At 40.8% G+C, this 19,682-nt stretch overlaps 1 protein-coding gene across 1 annotated transcript in view; it reads right to left on the minus strand.

Moving 5' to 3' along the window:
- EPB41L4A (erythrocyte membrane protein band 4.1 like 4A) overlaps positions 1-19,682 on the minus strand; it is a 218,902-nt gene that overhangs the window by 17,009 nt on the left and 182,211 nt on the right. The window contains exon 18 of the mRNA XM_077817308.1: positions 3,160-3,279. Coding sequence (XP_077673434.1) covers positions 3,160-3,279 — 120 coding nt within the window. The remainder of the gene's footprint in view (positions 1-3,159; positions 3,280-19,682) is intronic.

The following is a 19,682-nucleotide window of genomic DNA, read 5'->3' on the forward strand; positions in this document are numbered from 1 at the left end:
AATAAATGCTGTTACACCCTACCGTAGCTTGAATCTATCTGTCTTGTTTAATTTTGTATGTAGTGTAGATGTAGCTGTGTTGGTTCCAGGATATTAAAGAAACAAGGTGGGTGAGGTAATATCTTTTACCGGACCAACTTCTGTTGGTGAGAGAGACAAGCTGTGTCTCTCACCAACAGAAGTTGGTCCGGTAAAAGATATTATCTCACCCACTTTGTCTCTCTTGTTTAATTTTGCCATTTAAATGGTTAAAAAGCTTTTATTTGATCATTTTTGTAAGAAACATCTTTAAAGAGCTAACGTTTTCTTTTCCCAGGCTGTTTTTGTCCATGTCAAATGTTTTTATTGTCAATTTGTTTTGTTCTGTTTTGCTTAGAAAGATAAACAAATGATGCATATATATATATATGAAGAGAAAAAAACATAATATCCCAAGATTTGTCTCCTCACCATCTAGGATCTTGTCTTGTTCTGTAAAGCACTGTGTACATTTATATTGCAATATCAATAATATTTAATGAAAATATAACCTATCAAAGCCTTTTACATCACTTATCTAATTCAGTGTTTCATCATTGCATGAGTTAAACTAGCCATGAGAGGGAGCCTCTGGTGTCTCATTAATGTAACAGAAACTTATTTGGCAAAGAAAAAGTTAGTTACAAATTTTATGTAAGGGCTAGAAATTCAGAGTGCACTTCCTGGTTTAAAACATGCTCTCTATATAGGAGGTAACAAAAAGTAACGGAAATCACACTTACTCTATGTTTTACAGCCTCAACTCAAATGAGTTATTATATTGACACTTTTTAGCTATGTATTTTCCTATAATAAGTCTACCTATTAACATTTGATTTGTAAGTGATGGCAAAAGAAAACAGATCTGTACAGAGCCTGTAAAACTCTTAACATTTGGAATTTTAATGGCACTACCCATTTCTCATAAAGGAAGAAAAATGGTGACATATGGAGTTAGAGATAAAAATGGGTTCTGACGATGTTGGTAACCATGAGAACCGAACTCAGGTGGATTGTAATATCAGAACTGTGAAATGTCAACACAGATATACAGCTTTATATTGTAGTTTGGTTTTGTTCCTTATTTTCAATAGATTAGAGTAAAATAGTTGCACATTTGTATGTATTCATCAAATTTCATTTTATTTCCTCTGCACCCCAATGAATAAATCCTTCCAGTCACAAGTTATTAAAGTTATTTTGCAGATTTAAAAAAAAATCTTTTAAAGTGTGATACAACCCTCTTAAAGGAAAGTCTTTTTTTCTCCACGGAGCTTCACTTTAAGGGGAAGCTCTCTAGAAGTAGAACTGCACGCTACACAGGGCGATGCATTGAAACAATTCAGGATTTACCCTCAACTTATCTATAAGCAAGTTTTATTATATCTTTTCACTGGGGGGTCAAGATCACCCCTCCTTACACAATGCGTAAGTAACACTCTTTGTGTGGGGAGCTAAGCAGAGACAAAAAGCAGCTGTTCCATTCTGTGGGCAAAGTAGATGTCACTGCCCCTTTGCAGTCCATGCCCGGGGTCTGGTACCACTGGATGTGGGTAAGTATTATTTCTTGGTCCTGCTGTACCAGCATATTTTAAACCAACCTAAAACCCCACTGGTATACACGAATGCAGAGAGCCCCTACATAACCCCACTACCAGGCATAAGCATGCAGAGGATCCTCAACATCTGGATTTGTTGCATGCTATATGTGGGTTCAACTGTATTTATTCTCCCCACCCAACCAAGTTTTTAAAGTATTGGAACTCTTGATAGAAAAGTCTGACTCTGCCATTTTTATTAGCTCACATTTTTAAATCAATAGTTAATTTTGTGTTAACTTAGTAAACACACTGTGTTTACTATTTCCCAGCCTCTTGGGTGCCAGAGTTTGAACTGTGTCTACTGGTGACATGGAGATGCAATGTCCCAGCAAAGGCTGGATCTGGATCTGGATCTGTACCCCAATTCTGTATTAGAAACATTTTGTTATTTTTATGGCATAAATCTATAAATTGTTATGAGGGGAAATAAATTCAGCAATTTGATGTTTCACACAGTTCCAATAGTTCTGGCTTAATATGGAAGGTAACTTAAACTTGTATTATCAGACTGTAGCTGGGTAAGTGTTTAGAGTGCATTACCTTGCTCCCATATTAAGCCACAGGCATCGTGGGATGGACAATTCATCCATTTTAGCCAGGCAACTAGGCTATGGTAGTAGTCAAGCTACTCTCTTGAGTACTCTCCCGGGCCTCCCAGCTGGTCTCCTGGCACTCTTCAACATGCTTTCCAACCCTTCTCCTCTGCCATGGATCCTCTGGCACTTTCCTTTAGATACCTGGGACCCCCACCCTTCCTTTCACTGTTTCTCTAGTCACAAATTATGCTGGACATTAATGCTACAAAGAATATTATTCTTGGTAATCTCTCTAAACCCTGACCATGCACAGATTAAAAAATAATCAATACAATGGTTTCATTAGTTCACAAGAAAATTAATTTTAGGAACTGGCAACTTCGCTGTTCAGTGGATGGCTGAACATATGCACGGCATTGCCTAGCAACACCACTCTATCACGGAAATCTTGACAGCAGGTTATAATAAATCCCTGACTGCTGCTTACAGATGGTAATTTGAAGTGAAGCTGTTAGTGGCTGGTCTAATCTGGACCAGCATTTCATAGATTTTTTTTTTTTTGGCTAAATTAAATTGTGTGGGAATTTCACAAAGAGCAACCCTCACATACTGTAGTAAAATAAAATGTCACTTGTAGATCTTAACTTGCTGTACAAAGGTGGGGAACGTTATTACGCCCATTATAGAATTAGGGCCACAAAAAAGTCTGGTGACTTGCTCAAGCTCACATATTGAGTCAGTGGCAGAGTTTCTAATAGAACTCACATCTCCTTACTTCCAGCCTCATGCTCAAACCACTACACCACTGGAAGGGGTCTACAAAGTGGACTATTCCTAGAAGTCATGCTAATTTGAGATTAAACCAAGTAAAACTTCAATAAAGTTGCCATTCTTGAACAGTCTTCAGAGAAGTAATAATAATTCGGTCAGAATTATTTGTCCTGGTGCAAAATTCATTACAGTGGTCTTTGATTTCACGTCAAAGTGTGGAAATGCTCACGTACGATCGAGATCTGTGCCTGGATCGCCTGTAGTTGGGATCAGCCTGGTTTTTCTCTTTTTGTTGCCTCAGTACTGCTTCCCATTGAGGAGCTGAATCCACCATGTCATTCTCCTGCCGTAACCTGCATAAAGAGCAACACATCTAGAGTAAACATCTGGAGAATCAATGCTTTGGCCTTGGGTGTGTTTTGCAATATTTTCTGAGGGAATTCTGGTGTTATTCAAACGGCTATCTGGCCAAGGTAAGCGAGGGCACAGGTCACCCCAATAATCAGCAGGGGCACTGAACTCCATTGGCCCCGGGGCTGTGGTGGGGAGAGCAAGGTTCTCTGGCCCCCAGACCTTGAGAGGAGAGTGAGGTTCTCTGGCCCCCGGGGCCATGGTGGAGGCACAAAATGTGCCCCTCCAAAAGCCGACAAACTTTTATTCCTGTGCACGCCCCTGCTGCTATCTTAAAAAGAGCTGATCAGCAAGCTTGGTTACAACCTCATTTACATAAGATTCATAACTTTCCTTTTACTTCACTTATTTCCTAAAACCATTAAAAAACAATAGCTTGTATCAAAGAAAACAAAATTTATTTAGAAATTTAAAAAAAATTCAGTTTGTACAAGAGGAAAACCAATCCAAACCAGTAAAACATGGCCTCCAACTTGTATTACACCATCTTCCTAACCTAAGCCAAAAGCACTCCATAGGCTTGTACGCTGATTTTATTTTGCTTTTCAGATCCACACACTTTTAGTATAAGTCTGGTATTGCAGTTCATGTTTCTGCAATTGTTTCTAAATACTCTGGACCAGCTTGCTCCCTTCTGTGGCAAAACCACTAACAGGAGCGTAAGGAGTAGAAAGAGTTCACAAGGATCTCCTTGCAGAGTACATGCTCAAAAACAGTCTGCAGGATCAAACCGTAAAGCCTGAAACGCCCTCAGGATCTGGGTAAATTCCAGGGAGGAGGAGGAGTCCAGGACTATCTTCACCATGAAGCTCATTACAGCTATGGCTGCAGACCTGGCAGTATGGCTCTAATGAAGCCAGGCGACCAGGGCCTCCCTTGCCCACAGCTGTGTTGAGACCTCTCCAACCCACCCATTTCACCCCAAACCTGCCAAGTCCTTGCTGCAGCCCCCCTGCAAGGCCCTTGGATTCACATGGGACGACATTATATGGGATCCAGAAATGTGAGGGACACGGCCATGGATGCTGCTGAGTCTCCCTTGCATGCAGGAGGCAGATCTATGCACAGAGGGTTACCTCCATGTATGGATCCAGGGGACAAAAATGAAAAGAGAAGTCCAGTAAATGTCCTGAGGGTTTCCCTAGAGAATGACACTGTGAAGTCAAGTGCCTGTTGTTTGTAAGACCAATGCTTAAGAGGTTCAGAGTACCTAGTTACTATAGCAACTGATGCTTTAGAGACAGATGGAATGGATTGCTGTAAGTGAGGAGGTCAAAAATAGTCCAGGCACTTGCAAGTATCCAATCTAGAACACATTCTGAGAATAGATCCTATTTGGAAATTTGAATATCTGTTGTTTAAAATGAACAGTAATAGTTCTTTCCAAATGATTTCACTGATCTCTAATGTCTAACCCTTATTCTAATAATGCCCAAAACAGATCAGTGTAAACTGAGGTATAATCTAATGTAATAAATTAGAAATGTACCAATGAGAATGTACTTAAAGGCAGAAACCCATATACAGTGCACTAGCATAGCTAGTGTTTATCTCTTTTGACAGGGTTTAAAAGCAAATCCCCTATAGCCTTCTATATCCCTAAAAATGTCCAAATTCTCTACGAAGAGGTTTCAGTGCCAGTTCTACCCATTTATTTTCAAATGCATTTTTTTTTTAAATGACAGATCCGTGAATCAGTCCATGATTCACAGCTACGGCAGATTGGAATGAATGTCAGCAATGAATTATAAGCTCTGCATCTCTAACAACAAACTGATCTTATTTCAGGGTGATGCCTCCAGCCTTAAGCTGATGCCTTAACAATCAACATGTTAAGGCAAGGTCGTTCAGGCCTAGCCAAAAGTTAGCCAGTCTTGGAGGTGGAGATGTTTATTAGGGGTGATCAGATGCAAAGATGGAACAGGCAAATAGGATCTGAAACTGTTCAGCGACAGCACTGAATATAATCCTGCAGGAATTTAGAGACAGACCATGTGAAATACCACTCTGAGGGAGGAGGGTGTCTGATATGACAATAAACCAGGCATACTAAAGAAACCTGAAAATAGGACTGGGATGGAAAACATGAGAAAAAAGATGCCAGAAAGATATTTCTCTGACAGGCTGGCTGATCAAGAGGGTCAGAAAGGAGATATCACTCCCTTGGAAATATAAGCTATTTTATTCCTATTGTTGTTGCCAGTAACAACCTTTATGTAGATGAATTTTTAATTATATCAGGTTAGTGATGTTATGCAAACTGTTTCTGTTTCTTTCATCTGATTTTCTCTATATATGTTTAATGACTCTTGGGCTGGATCCTCAACTCGTGCAAATCAGCAAAGCTCTGTTGCATGGCACAAAGCAGCCAGAACACATTGGAGCATCAAGTCTTCACCTCTAAACAAGTCACTTTAAACCTGTAATCTGCAGTAGCAAGAATTAACATAAATTTATGTATAGAAATGTAATATAGGAACTCACATATCAACAGGTAATTCATTGTGATTTTCATCGAAAATCAGTCAGTTTGTGGAAAGGGCGGCCATCATACATGGTGTAAATAGTGTCAACTGCCTTGATATAGTACAGTCGTTTAAACCTGTGCAAAATGCTACCAAATCAGAATGGCAATATTTGACACCAGTTTTGCTCATTTGTGACTACAAATGTGCCAGGCAATGGAGAACCAGGCACACTATCTATTAATATATAGATTCCAGTCTGTTGAGGAGGCATGTAACCTCTGCTGGAGGTAAGATTTCATGAATATTTAGTTGTCTAGCATAAAAAATTAAAACCCAGCTGCAATACACTACAGACTACAGCAGAGCATGATGTATACACCCACTGGCTACAATGTGAGTGAGACTGTACACCTTGGTGATAGTGTTTGAAATTACATTCCTGTGCTGACCATCCACTTTGTCAATAGGCTTCTGATTAATGATCTTTCATTAATGAAATAAACAAGTCCTTTCTTCTGCAGCCCACTCTACTACTGGAAATCCTTGGGGCTAATAGGGAATGAAATAACAACTACAGCAGGAAAGTGCTTTTCTACAGCTGAAAGTCTGACAGTCCTAAAGATAAAGAATGACAAAATAAAAAAGAGAAAAGAAGATCTCGCAGACTGGGTATAGGTTGAAACCACCATTGGTTTCTGAGCTAGCAAAGATTCAAACACCACAGTTCTGTGTTATTTCAAGCTAATACTTTTTGCTTAAACAAATACAATGTGATGAACAAGAATAGTTTTCAAAGCCGTTTTCAGTGCTGGTATGACACTGGTGTGATACAACCATTGTACTAAGTGTTGTCCATGCCAGGATCAGAACTGTGCAAGTAAACATGTCCATAGCTAGAATATTTCTGACGGTAGCATCCTGAAACAACTTCAATAATTATGAAAGATTCCCAGGCAATCTTCATCCAGTGATTTCCAAGATTTAAATCCAGAACACATGTATAAAATTTGACCACCTTTGGACATTCCCTTCAGCTATGGAAGAAAGTACTTCTCCCCTTGCTCTTTCCCCAGCATGCACTGGTTTCACACTTTTAAATCTTCTTGATTTGAAAGTGGATGAGGTACTATAGAACAGCACCTCACAGTGAGGTGCTGCTCTTTGACTGAAATACAGAGAAGGAGATTGTAATTATTTTCCAAATCTGGGACCACTGCTAAAATGAGATATTGCCTTGAAGCTTTTCCCCTTTTTGTCATATAGCAACATTTATCTTCCACATCAGTTTTTGTGAGCTCTGTGTAAAAATTGGAAATTAAACCTGAGCCTGAGAATCCAGATATTTTACTTTCTACTTGTAAAAAATCTCTGGAAACTCTTCATATATTAGATATTAAAAGCATTAGGACATAAATGTTAGATACAGGAAAGCAAAGACTTGCACTAGAATTTCTAACAACTTCCTACTGTTGAAATCAAACTTGCTGTTTCCCATCTGGCTCTGTATTTGTCAGTCTTCAGATGCTCTAATTTTTTTTATCGCTTCTCCTCCCCCTGAAAATATATGTCTGTTTCAGGCATTGGTTTGAGAACACTGATGCAAAAAATTCATTTACTTTTTCAGCACCTCTCCATTTTTTTCAGCCTTCTCTGTCCATAAATTACCCTTACTAGCTCTTAGAGATGGCATTGTCTCCAACAATGATTTCTTGCTCCACGTGTACTTGAAAGATGTCTTATTCATCTTCACCTCTTCTGCAATTTCCTCATTCTCCATCTTTGATTTTTATAATTTTTACAAGTTCTTGCCCTCAGTTGGCATTTTCAAGCCAGCCTTCCTCTACTCCTGAGGCTTTCTTCCTTCTATGCTTCTTCGTTAACCTTTAATATTTTTTGCATATCCTAGTTAATATATATTGGCCTTTTAAACATTCGAATATATGTATTTCTGGATGGTAAGCAAATCGTTGGGCATGCATTAATTTATCTCTGAATACTTTATATTTCTGCTGTCTCCTTTCCTACTATTGCTCTAACACAATTTCACCCAACAATAACCATCATGTTTACATATCTGTTTAATTTGCAGCAAATATAGTATTGAAAAAATCTCAATATATAAAGTACCAAAGCAGCTAAAAAAACAAGCAACATCAGCAAACAAAAAACACCAGTGTTGTATCTCTGCAGGATTCGGATTAGATGTGGTTATGAAGCTGTGACGATTTGGGGAATGTGTCTATGTAAAGCTTACGAATTCTGAATTCTGGTTGATACTGGGGACTCTCTGTGTTCCTATGTCAGACTGTCAGCTCTATTTTGAAAGTGGAGCTTGTTTGCCTTTCTGCCTTTTTGCCTCCATATTGAGCTAAAACCCACAGGAGAAATTCTTCCACCTGGCACAGGGCTAGCAATGGTCATTAAACTGTAATGATCATCCATTCAAATGGAGGACTCTTGGACAAAGAGATAGCTACTGCCCAGGGTAAACCAGTTTTTCAAGTCTGAACTCCAGGGCAGAAGTAAGGCAACAGATCACCTGGTGAGAAATCTCTGAAGAGGCCAATCAGGAAGTCACTTGACAAAAAGTGCTGGAGGTTTTAGAAAAAAGAGGGTCTCTCACTGGCCATTTCAGAGAAAGAGAGTGAAAAGGCACTGACTGCATGGGTCAGAGAGAGAGAGTGAGAGACAGAATCCAGGATTAGGAAAAGAAGTAATTTGCAGGAAGGGGATTCCAGACACCCCAGAGAACTCTGACCAAGGCCCAAAGAATGCTTCAGATTAGTGAGGAAACATGCAGTTATTTTTATTGTTTTACGCTTTTATTTTATGTTTCAGATTAGTGAGGAAACATGCAGTTATTTTTATTGTATATTTGTGTATTATTGTATAGCTGTATATTTCTCGTGCTAGCTAAAATAAAGAGTGACTGGTTTGGGGAAAACCTTACGAAGTCTGTGTACTTCACTATCACATGTACCTGAAGAGGTGAACTCTAAATCCAGAGCACCCACGAGACTGGAGCTCTGGGATAGGACGTGCCCAAGCTATCAGGGGGGTAAACACTGGTCCTGGGGACCTACGGCAGCTGAGTCAGGTGGTCTCATTTCCGTGAAGCAGTAACAGAAAGTCTGTGCCTAGGAAACATGCCAGAGACTCCAAGGAAAAATTAAGTGCTGCAGCCTACCCAGACTAAGAGGTAGCTTAAGAGCACAGGTCTCACTGTGGTGGGACACAAACAGAGCAGCTGGGTGAGTGTCCAGCCAGGGAAGCTCTACCAGGTTGTATGGGATAGGCGGTGGCTCACATTTAACTATGTGGAGGATCACCACGGTGAGACCATACTTTGAGAAAAACTAAAAAGGCACAAGGAACAAATTCCAGCTCCCATGAGACACAACTCCCATTTTTGACTAAAATCTTTTTGGTTTTAAGCCAAAACATTTTGACAAAAAATGAAAATTTCCACCAAGCAGACACTTTTAATGAAACAATTCATTAAGCCCCAAGCCCAATTTTCCATCAAAAAACAGTTCTGATGGAAAAATTTTGACCAGTCCTACCATTTATTTAGCTCCATTACAACTTCCCTCAATCTTCACTCCTTTTGCTTTTTTCCCCTTGTGGAAGGAAGCGATCTGGCCCCCTATCATTAATACTGTAAAATGTATTTTTTTTAAATCCACTTGAAATAAATAGCTTCCAGACAGAAAATTTGGGCATTATCTATACAGAAACTGCACATGGGGATGAAATGGAAAACAGCAGGAATGCATTTATTCACATGTTGGCTTTCAGATTTTTTTCCATGACAAGTGACTTGGAGCCTATAGAGGTGATATGATAGCAAACTATATTTATGTAGATGATATATGCTCTTGGGTGAACACCGTAAGAATATGAAGGCTCACCTGACTGCTGAAGTTCCATTGCAAACATATTTGAGAATATATCTGCTTAATACTTTTTGTGCTACATTCTAGAGATGTGATCGGATTTCTACGAATATAACCAACTAGAAGGCAATGGTACTATACATAATACCTAATAACTTCATAAATTTTCTTTTGACCACAGCATGAAAATGCAGGGCATGCATCTTTATTATTTCAATATATTCAGAATATTATGCTGTGATTTATTTACATAATTTTGCCTCAGAATAAAATATACACAGGTTGTATTGAAATCTAATGTGTTTATTAAGAATGCTTAAATATTTGTTGTTCTCTTAATCCTAACCTTCACCATTTTCACTGTTTTTACAAGGCCTCACATTTACTCTTGATTTTTCTTTGCATACCTATGCTAGATTTGCTTTCAACTGATACTCATGAATATTGTGTCCATCTGTTTGTTTGTCAAGACCAAAAAGAGTAAAATTTAGTGCTCATTTCTGCAATGTGCCTGATTCTCAGCACTGGAAAATGAACTCATATTTATCAACAAAACAGATACAGCCTGGGCTGTGGCAGCACAAATTTCTCCATGTCATCCTGCTACTTTAATACTGATCTGGCTGAATTACCTCTGCTCGTAAGAAGATACAGTAAAAAGATTCAGTGTCCATGTCCATTCCATACTTTTGAATACCTGCTGAAACTGCTTACAAAGGTGCCAATTGACTATGGCCGGTGTTTTCCCTTTATCTGGCCACAGGGAACAAAACTAAGACCAGCAGCTCATTTCATATATGTTACCAAGTAGTTGTCAGATTGGTAATGACTTTTGATCTGGGCTGAAATCAAATTGGTGACCTAGAGGTAAAAGACTCTATATCATTAACATTCCTATATGCCATCCAGTCCTGAAATCATAAAATATTACAAAAATACATGTGAGCTATGAAATATTTAGCTCTTTAATCTGAACAGAAGAAAGGCTAGATGAAAGAGCAGATTCTTTTTATTCTTAAGAAAATGATAAACAATAAACACCACCCACACTTTCTTGCAGTTCATTCCTTATATTGCAAGAGTTTCTTACTAAGTGTTTCTCTGTGTTAGCTGGCTTGTGGCTAACTTCTTTCATTTGCTAGTGGACCTCCCTGAACAACAACATATTGAGCCCAAAGTCTGGCAGGTCAAAAACTGACTGCATCCTTCTAAGAGAAGATACAAAGAAGTTAAATACCCAGTGATCACTGACACTCCATTTAGTGTGTCATCCTAACTTCCTGGTTCGACTAGCAAACAAGTCATCCGTACACACTAGCTTATTGTTAGTTGAGCATGTCACAAGACCCTGCTCTGATTTAAGTAATCACTACAAAAATCTCATAGATCAATATTCCTCCTACCAATATATTGAAAAACTACAACAGATTTCTAATATCTCTTTAACAACTGCAATTCGTAGCTGGATTATTATTATTATTATTATTATTATTGTAAATCCTTTATATAGTGCCATAAATTTACACTGTTCTTTACAAACAGAATAGGACATACCACTGCTTTGATTTTATATATAAATAAAATAATTATTGCCAAGAGCTTTGATATATCTCATAAATAACTTATTGCCCATAGCACTGTATATGAAATAAGGGGTAGCACTAGTAGCTTGTATTAGCAGCATTATTTTACTTATATGATTCCCCTTGGCACAAAAGACAAGGCTCCATTAATGCTGTTCTGTTTAGCTAATGCAATATGAAAAGGTCATGGGATTTTTTTAAATCCCCCTTCCTAGCGTTTTTGGGAGTTATTTTGTTGCTGGCACCCAGTGCCGAGAGGCAAAACAACAGCAGGGGTTCGTTACCCGGTGTGTTTCACTCAGTAATCACTACGGGGTGGAGAAGCAGAAAAGTTTATTTGCAGCTGCAAACAAGGTACAGGGAGAATAGAATCTCAAATCCTGCACACCAGAGCAGGTCATTACACACACTTTTATATTCCTTAATGCTACTGCACTACACATCAGCCAATTAAAACTTTGCACAAGTACTCTGCCTTCCTTATATGGGTTACAACAATGCTTATTTCCTGCAACCTCTAACAAGCATTCCTAGCAACTTAAACAACCAGCACATTCTGTCTGGCCTTGTAACTATCTCCTATTATCTTTAACTTGGCGTCAGCAAACCTTACACTATAAGGCATTATCTGCGGCTGCAATATTGTTTTAAGAGCAAAAGAGCTTACTCAAACCAGCCAGGCCTGAATTCTATTAAGGGGGGTTAGAAGAAGCCCTTAGCCCTTCAGCAGGGAGACCTCCTCGACCCTTATGGCCTTCCATCCCCTCAACTTAACTAGTGGCCATGCCCTGGGGTCTCCAACAATTTTACTAAAATAGTAAATAAAAATTGTTACTTTAAAGGAAAATTACTGACATGATAAATCTTTTGTTGCATCAACCTGTACTTATCAGCAATAATAAAAATAGACATATCAAAAATCAAAACTCACTAGAACCCAGTTTACTATAAATTGAAGATGTCATCTTAAAAACTACGAGGAGACAGGTGGCACCTTAAGGACTCACAGATATATTTGGGCATAAGCTTTCAGGCATTGGCACTCTTACAGCAGGATTATCTGGCTATTTGGATTCTCTCCTCAGACCCTATGCTACCAGCACTCCTAGATATCTTCGAGACACCACCAACTTCCTGAGGAAACTACCATGCATTGGTGATCTTCCTGAAAACACCATCCTGGCCACCATGGATGTAGAAGCTCTTTACACCAATATTCCACACGATGATAGACTACAAGCTGTCAGGAACAGTATCCCTGATGAGGCCATGGCATACCTGATGGCTGGACTTTGTCCTCACCCACAACCATTTCAGATTTGGAGACAACTTATACCTTCAAGTCAGCAGGACTGCTGACCCAGAAGTCAGAAGTCACCTGCTGACCCAGAAGCCACCTACTACAGGACAAGCCCAACAAGGAAAATAACAGACCACCACTGGCCATCATGTACAGCCCCCAGCTAAAACCTCTCCAGCACATCATTTACGATCTACAACCTATCCTGGAAAACAATCCCGCACTCTCACAGACCTTGGGAGGCAGGCCAATTCCTGCTTACAGACAGCCCCCAAACCTGAAGCATATACTCACCAGCAACTACACACCACACCACAGAAACACTAACCCAGGAACCAATCCCTCTATCAAATCCCATTGCCTACTCTGTCCCCATATCTACTCTAGCGACACCAACCACATGGGACACACCATCAGGGGCTCATTCACCTGCACATCTACTAATGTGATATATGCCATCATGTGTCAGCAATGCCCCTCTGCCAAAACGGAGAGTCTCTACGTGAAAGAATAAATGGACACAAATCAGACATCAGTAATGGTAACATACAAAAGCCAATAGGAGAACACTTCAATCTCCCTGGACATTCTATAAAATTCTATAAAATTCTAGATTTTAAAGTAGCCATCCTGCAACAAAAATCCTTCAAAAACAGACTTGAAAGAGAAACTGCAGAGCTACAATTCATTTGCAAATTTAACACCATTAATTTGGGCTTGAATAGGGACTGGGAGTGGCTGGCTCACTACAAAAGCAATTTTCCCTCTCTTGGTATTGACCCCTCCTCATCAGTTATTGGGAGTGGACTACATCCACCCTGACTGAATTGGCCCTGTCAGCACTGGTTCTCCACTTGTAAGGTAACTCCCTTCTCTTCATGTGTCAGTATATTTATGCCTGCATCTGTAATTTTCACTCCATGCATCTGAAGAAGTGGGTTTTTTACCCATGAAAGCTTATGCCCAAATAAATCTGTTAGTCTTTCAGGTGCCACTGGACTCTTCGTTTTTTTGTAGATTCAGACTAACATGGCTACCGCTCTGATACTTGACATCTTAAAAACTGACAGTGTCTAGCAGTTTAGGTGCACAATTTACATTTTTATAGAAATAAAAGGATTTTACAAAACCTAATGCACCTAAAAAATTAGTTTGAAACATAAATGTTTCCATTGAAATGCTGGAATCCCAAACACAACAGAATAGTCCGGAAGCATGAGAAGCCAAGAAAAATAGGGGACTTGTAGTGCAGTGCACTGCAAACTTTGTTATGGGCAGACAATTGCCATGATGGTGCCACTAGCTCTGAGCTGGGGATTTTCAGAACGACAAGGTAGACTTCCCAGTGCATATTCTACTATTTCCTTCGGGCTTGAATCTATTAGACCTACAATTCCAAAATTGATTTTGGAATTAGGGAGCCTTGCGGTCACAGGGAGCCTGGAATCAGTGCTAATTCGCAAGCACATAGGAGGTGGTGGTGCAGTGCACAGCTGGCTAATGCTGGCAAGTCTCTTTCTGACATGGGCTTGGCTGAGGTGGCTGACTTGGAAGGAAGCTCAGGAGCCAAGCAATGGAAAGAAGACCATAGTTCATGTAGATGGGGTGAGAATACTTCCTCTGGAGGAGGAGTCACTAAGCTGGAAGTGTCTGTCAAGAGACCTGAAATTCTGGTGGAACCAAACCCTCCTTAACCTGCAGATCCAAAATAGTTTGGTCATTTCCCAAGAAAATCGTATTTTCTGCTAAAATATTGCAAATCAAACACAGTGAACTGTGGACAGCGTTGGGGCCAATGCTACAAACCCTTACTTGCACAAAAAATACTACTCATTTGAGTAAGCATTTGAAGAATAAGGCCCCTAAATCTCCAACAGAGGGATTAGTCATGATAAGATCAGTGCAGTTTATTATGGTTGATTCTGGCTGCCTACAGTGGCACAGCTGAACACTGTGGAACAGGATCTTCTTAGCAGCCAGGGATTAAAGGGCTACTTTCTGCTCACAGAAAAAATAAACAAAGACAGTGATTCAAGGAATTAAGAATGTTGTCAAAACCAGAGGGGGAAAACATGTACTGTATATACTGTATAGTAGGGGGATGAACCTCAATATTGATGCAAAAATGGTTATTAATAAAGTTAAAAAATTTTAAACGCTAGTTTTTACATCTTTGCCTTGGCCGTTACTGAACATTAGGACATGTTTACAATTACTTTTATATACAAGATGCTTGGAGAATATTATGGTTCACATACGTATGATTTTCGTTGCTTATTTCATCAAAGGAAATGTTCAGGAAGAAACCCTTAGGAAACCTCTGCTTCTCCCAATAAGTGACAGGAACAAAAAGCTCCAAAGAGAATACTTCCTCTGTGGCCACAAATCTCTACTTATCACCTCCAGATCTGATGGCAGAAACTGTCGAATGCAGGTTTAAAATTTCTATTTTGCTTTAAAATTTTATATTATTTTATTTTATATTATATTAGAAAGATATATCTAACTGTTAGTTACTATGATTTTTTTTGCCTTGCACAGTGTTTGGTGGGAGTCTAATTGTAAATTGTGGCAGATGCTACTGCAGATTGCAACTTGGGAACTGTTTGGTTAAAAGGGAACCAGCCAACAGGAGCGTCTTCTCAAAGAGCAGGGCATCTCACCCTTGTTAACAGATGTGAATATATTCTTCTTCTAGGATCTCAAAGAGAATGATGTGCAGCACCTGCTTTATTAAGGTTGCAAAACCTGAGTTAGGAGCCTCTTGATTCCTCTCTGCTCTCTTCAAGAAGAATAACCTTAGTTTTCAGAGTTAGCAGCCATGTTAGTCTGTATCCGTAAAAAGAAAAGGAGTACTTGTGGCACTTTATGCATCCGATGAAGTGAGCTGTAGCTCACAAAAGCTTATGCTCTAATAAATTTGTTAACCTTAGTTTTAAAACCAAAGAAATCTAGAACTATTCCTATTGAAACTGCTTACTTTTATAAACACACTAAAGCCTTCATTCATTTAAGGAAAAAATGGTCAGTTGCGATTTGTTTTTATTTCTAACCCTATATTTCTACTTAAAAGGTGATAACCTTTGTTTACTCCTTAAATGCTTAAAATGGCTCACAGCAGGACCAACACCAACTAAATCATCCCAGCCAAGGCTTTGTCAAGCCAGGCCTTAAAAACCTCTAAGGATGGAGATTCCACCATCTCCCTAGGTAACCCATTCCAGTGTTTCACCACCTTCCTAGTAAAATAGTGTTTCCTAATATCCAACCTAGATCTCCCCCACTGCAACTTGAGACCACTGCTCCTTGTTCTGTCATCTGCCACCACTGAGAACAGCCGAGCTCCATCGTCTTTGGAATCCCCATTCAGGTAGTTGAAGGCTCCTGCTATCAAATCCCCGATCACTATTCTCTTCTGCAGACTAAATAACCTGTTCCCTCAGCCTCTCCTCGTAAGTCATGTGCCACAGCCCCCTAATCATTTTCGCTGCTCTCCACTGGACTCTCTCCAATTTGTCCACATCCCTTCTGTAGTGGGGGGACCAAAACTGGATGCAATGCTCCAGGTGTGGCCTCACCAGTGCCGAATACAGAGGAATAATCACTTCCCTTGATCTGCTGGCAATGCTCCTACTAATACAGCCCAATATGCCATTGGCCTTCTTGGCAACGAGGGCACACTGCTAAGTCATATTCAGCTTCTCATCCACTGTAATCCCAAGGTTCTTTTCTGCAGAACCACTGCTTAGCCAGTCGGTCCCCAGCCTGTAGCAGTGCATGGGATTCTTCCTTCCTAAGTGCAGGACTTTGTACTTGACCTTGATGAACCTCATCAGATTTCTTTTGGCCCAATCCTCCAATTTGTCTAGGTCACTCTGGACCCTATCCCTACCCTCCAGCATATCTACCTCTCCCCCCAGCTAAATGTCATCTGCGAACTTGCTGAGGGTGCAATTCATCCCATCATCCAGATCATTGATAAAGATGTTTAACAAATCTGGCCCCAGGACCGACCCCTGGGGCACTCCGCTTAATACCAGCTGCCAACTAGACAATGAGCTGTTGATCACTGCCCACTGAGCTCAACAATCTAGACAGCTTTCTATCCACCTCATAGTCTGTTCATCCAATCCATACTTTTTTAACTTGCTGGCAAGAATACTCTGTTCTGATATGGGAGACCATATCAAAAGCTTTGCTAAAGTCGTTATATCACATCCACCGCTTTCTCCATATCCACAGAGCCAGTTATCTCTTCATAGAAGGCAATCAGGTTGGTCAGGCATGACTTGCCCTTGGTGAATCCATATTGACTGTTCCTGATCACCTTCCTCTCCTTCAAGTGCTTCAAAATGGATTCTTTGAGGATCTGCTCCATGATTTTGCCGGGGACTGAAGTGAGGCTGAAGTGAACAAGTCTGTAGTTCCCCGGGTTCTCTTTCTTCCCTTTTTTAATATGGGCACTATATTTGCCTTTTTCCAATCATCTGGGACCTCCCCTGATCACCACAAATTTTCAAAGATAATGGCCAATGGCTCTGCAATTACATCAGCCAACTCCCTCAGCACCCTCGGATGTATTAGATCTGGACCCATGGACTTGTGCACGTCCAGCTTTTCTAAATAGTCCTTTACCTGTTCTTTCACCACTGAGGGCTGCTCACCTACTCCCCATACCATGTTCCCCAGTGCAGCAGTCTGGGAGCTGACCTTGTCTGTGAAGACCGACGTGAAAAAAGTATTGAGTACTTCAGCTTTTTCCACATCATCTGTCACTATGTTGCCTCCCCCATTCAGTAAGGATCCCACACTTTCCCTGACCACCTTCTTGTTGCTAACATACCTGTAGAATCCCTTCTTGTTACCCTTCACATCCCTTGCTAGCTGGAACTCCAGTTGTGCCTTGGCCTTCCTGATTACACCCCTGCATGCTCCAGCAATATTTTTATACTCCTCCCTAGTCATCTGTCCAAATTTCCACTTCTTGTAAGCTTCTTTTTTGAGTTTAAGCTCACCGAAGATTTCACTGTTAAGCCAAGCTGGTCGCCTGCCATTTTTGCTATTCTTTCTGCACTTCGGGATTGTTTGTTCCTGCGCCCTCAATAAGGCTTCTTTAAAATACAGCCAGCTCTCCTGAACTCCTTGCCGCCTCATATTAGCTTCCCAGGGGATCCTGCCCATCAGTTCCCTAAGGGAGTCTAAGTCTGCTTTTCTGAAGCCCAGGGTCCATATTTTGCTACTCTCTCTTCTTCCTTTTGTGAGGATCCTGAACTCAACCATCTCATGGTCACTGCTGCCTACGTTGCCACCTACTTCTACTTCCCCTACCAATTCTTCCCTCATATCCATAGAGAGAAGACATAAGCTAACTTTGGCAAACAGAGAGAACCAGTGGGTTTTACTCATGAATTTGCTTTTCAAGAACATGCCTGCAAATGAATCAGTGAGTTTACAAGAAATATAATTATTTCAACTGAATAACTCTTGAATGACTTCTTAAGAATCTGAGTTAAATATTTTCTTCATTTTCATAGGTCTTAGTTAATACTACTAACAACCTAGCCCTTACACTTTTCAATAGTAGATCTCAAAGCACTTTACAAAGCAGGTCAGTATCATTAGCCACCCTATTGAAGAGAAGAGGAAACTGAGGGCACAGACAGGGGAAGTGACATGCCCTAGGCCACCCAGCAGGCTCGTGGTAGAGCTGGGAACAGAAACGAGGTCTCATGAGTCTATAGCTAGTGCTCTATCCACTAGACTACACTTCCCCTAGTTAAGCTTACTTACCTCTGCCTATTTATAAACTGTTTATGTTATCCATGATACACCAAACTAGATTCACCAAGCCTGAAACAAAATTCCTTTGTTCATGTATAAACTGTGTTAGTTATCTATGGTACACTAAAACAGGACTTACTACTGATTTGGGGAATAATAGATGTAAGCAGTGTCAGGATGAGCTCCACCCTGACATCTGGTGGTGAGGTGTGGCAAGTTGTGGAAAAGAACTTCAGGGGCCGATCTCATTTGCATAGGCACACCCACCACGCCTAGAATGAGACCATAGCTGCCCAAATGGTCACTTTGGCTACTGTGGGATCCCCAGTGTCTCTGTTATTGGGACAGGAAGAATAAATTGTTATTACCCTGATTATGGGAACTGTGCTTGGAACTGTACGTGGCCTTTTGTTATGATGGAGGGATTCACCATCAACTAAGTAGCACTCGCTAGGCAAGGGTAATGGGTTCCAAAACTGTGTGAATGGAGAGAGGCTGGGGACAAGTATTAATACTTGGTGGCATGGGCCCCTTGGTGAGGGCCTTACATGCTAATTGCACTTCCTCCTCTCTCCACTGTGGAATATCAGAGCTAATTTTGATTCCATTAGGAGTCTAGTTACAGGCTGCTGAGCTCACCTTGGGCTAATGGTGCACCAGCACTGGGGCTCCCCTACTACAAGCTGAATTCACCTAAGAGCTGAAATCACTGAGTGTTGTGTTAAGTAGTGGGGGAGCCTGAAGATATATTGTGGAGCAGTTTGCGGGACGGCTGGTGAAGCAGTTCGATGCGGAGCAGTTTGTGGATGGCAGGAGCTGCTTGTGGGCCGTGGAGCTGAGCGAAGGAGTTCGTGGGGCGGCTGGAGGAGCGGAGCGCAGCTGAGCGAAGGAGTTCGTGGGGCGGCTGGCAGAGCGGAGCGCCGCTATGGAGCTATGGGGCGGTCAGCTTCAGTTCATGTAAGGTGCCTCTTACCCCCGTCCCATTTCCACCCAGGTTGGGAGGTAAAGCTCCGCAGATAAACTTTCGAACTCTGGGGCTGCCCTGACCAGGGACAGAGACTTTGGGGGCATTGGACTTTTGGGACTTTTGGGACTTTGGGTGATTTGGGGTTGCTGGACTCAAGAACCAAAGGGAAAAGGGCATGCCCCAATTTGCTTGGGGTGGGTTTTTTTTGCTCCTGGGTTGTGTTATGAATTCTGTTGGTGGTGTTTCCCCAACATAATGCCACATTGTTTCTCTCTGCTATTAAAAGGCTTTTCCTACACTCAGACTATGTGCTTGCGAGAGGGGAAGTATTGCCTCTTGGAGGCGCCCAG

This window comes from Eretmochelys imbricata, chromosome 5, assembly GCF_965152235.1.
Source record: "Eretmochelys imbricata isolate rEreImb1 chromosome 5, rEreImb1.hap1, whole genome shotgun sequence".
Taxonomy (NCBI): Eukaryota; Metazoa; Chordata; order Testudines; family Cheloniidae; genus Eretmochelys; species Eretmochelys imbricata.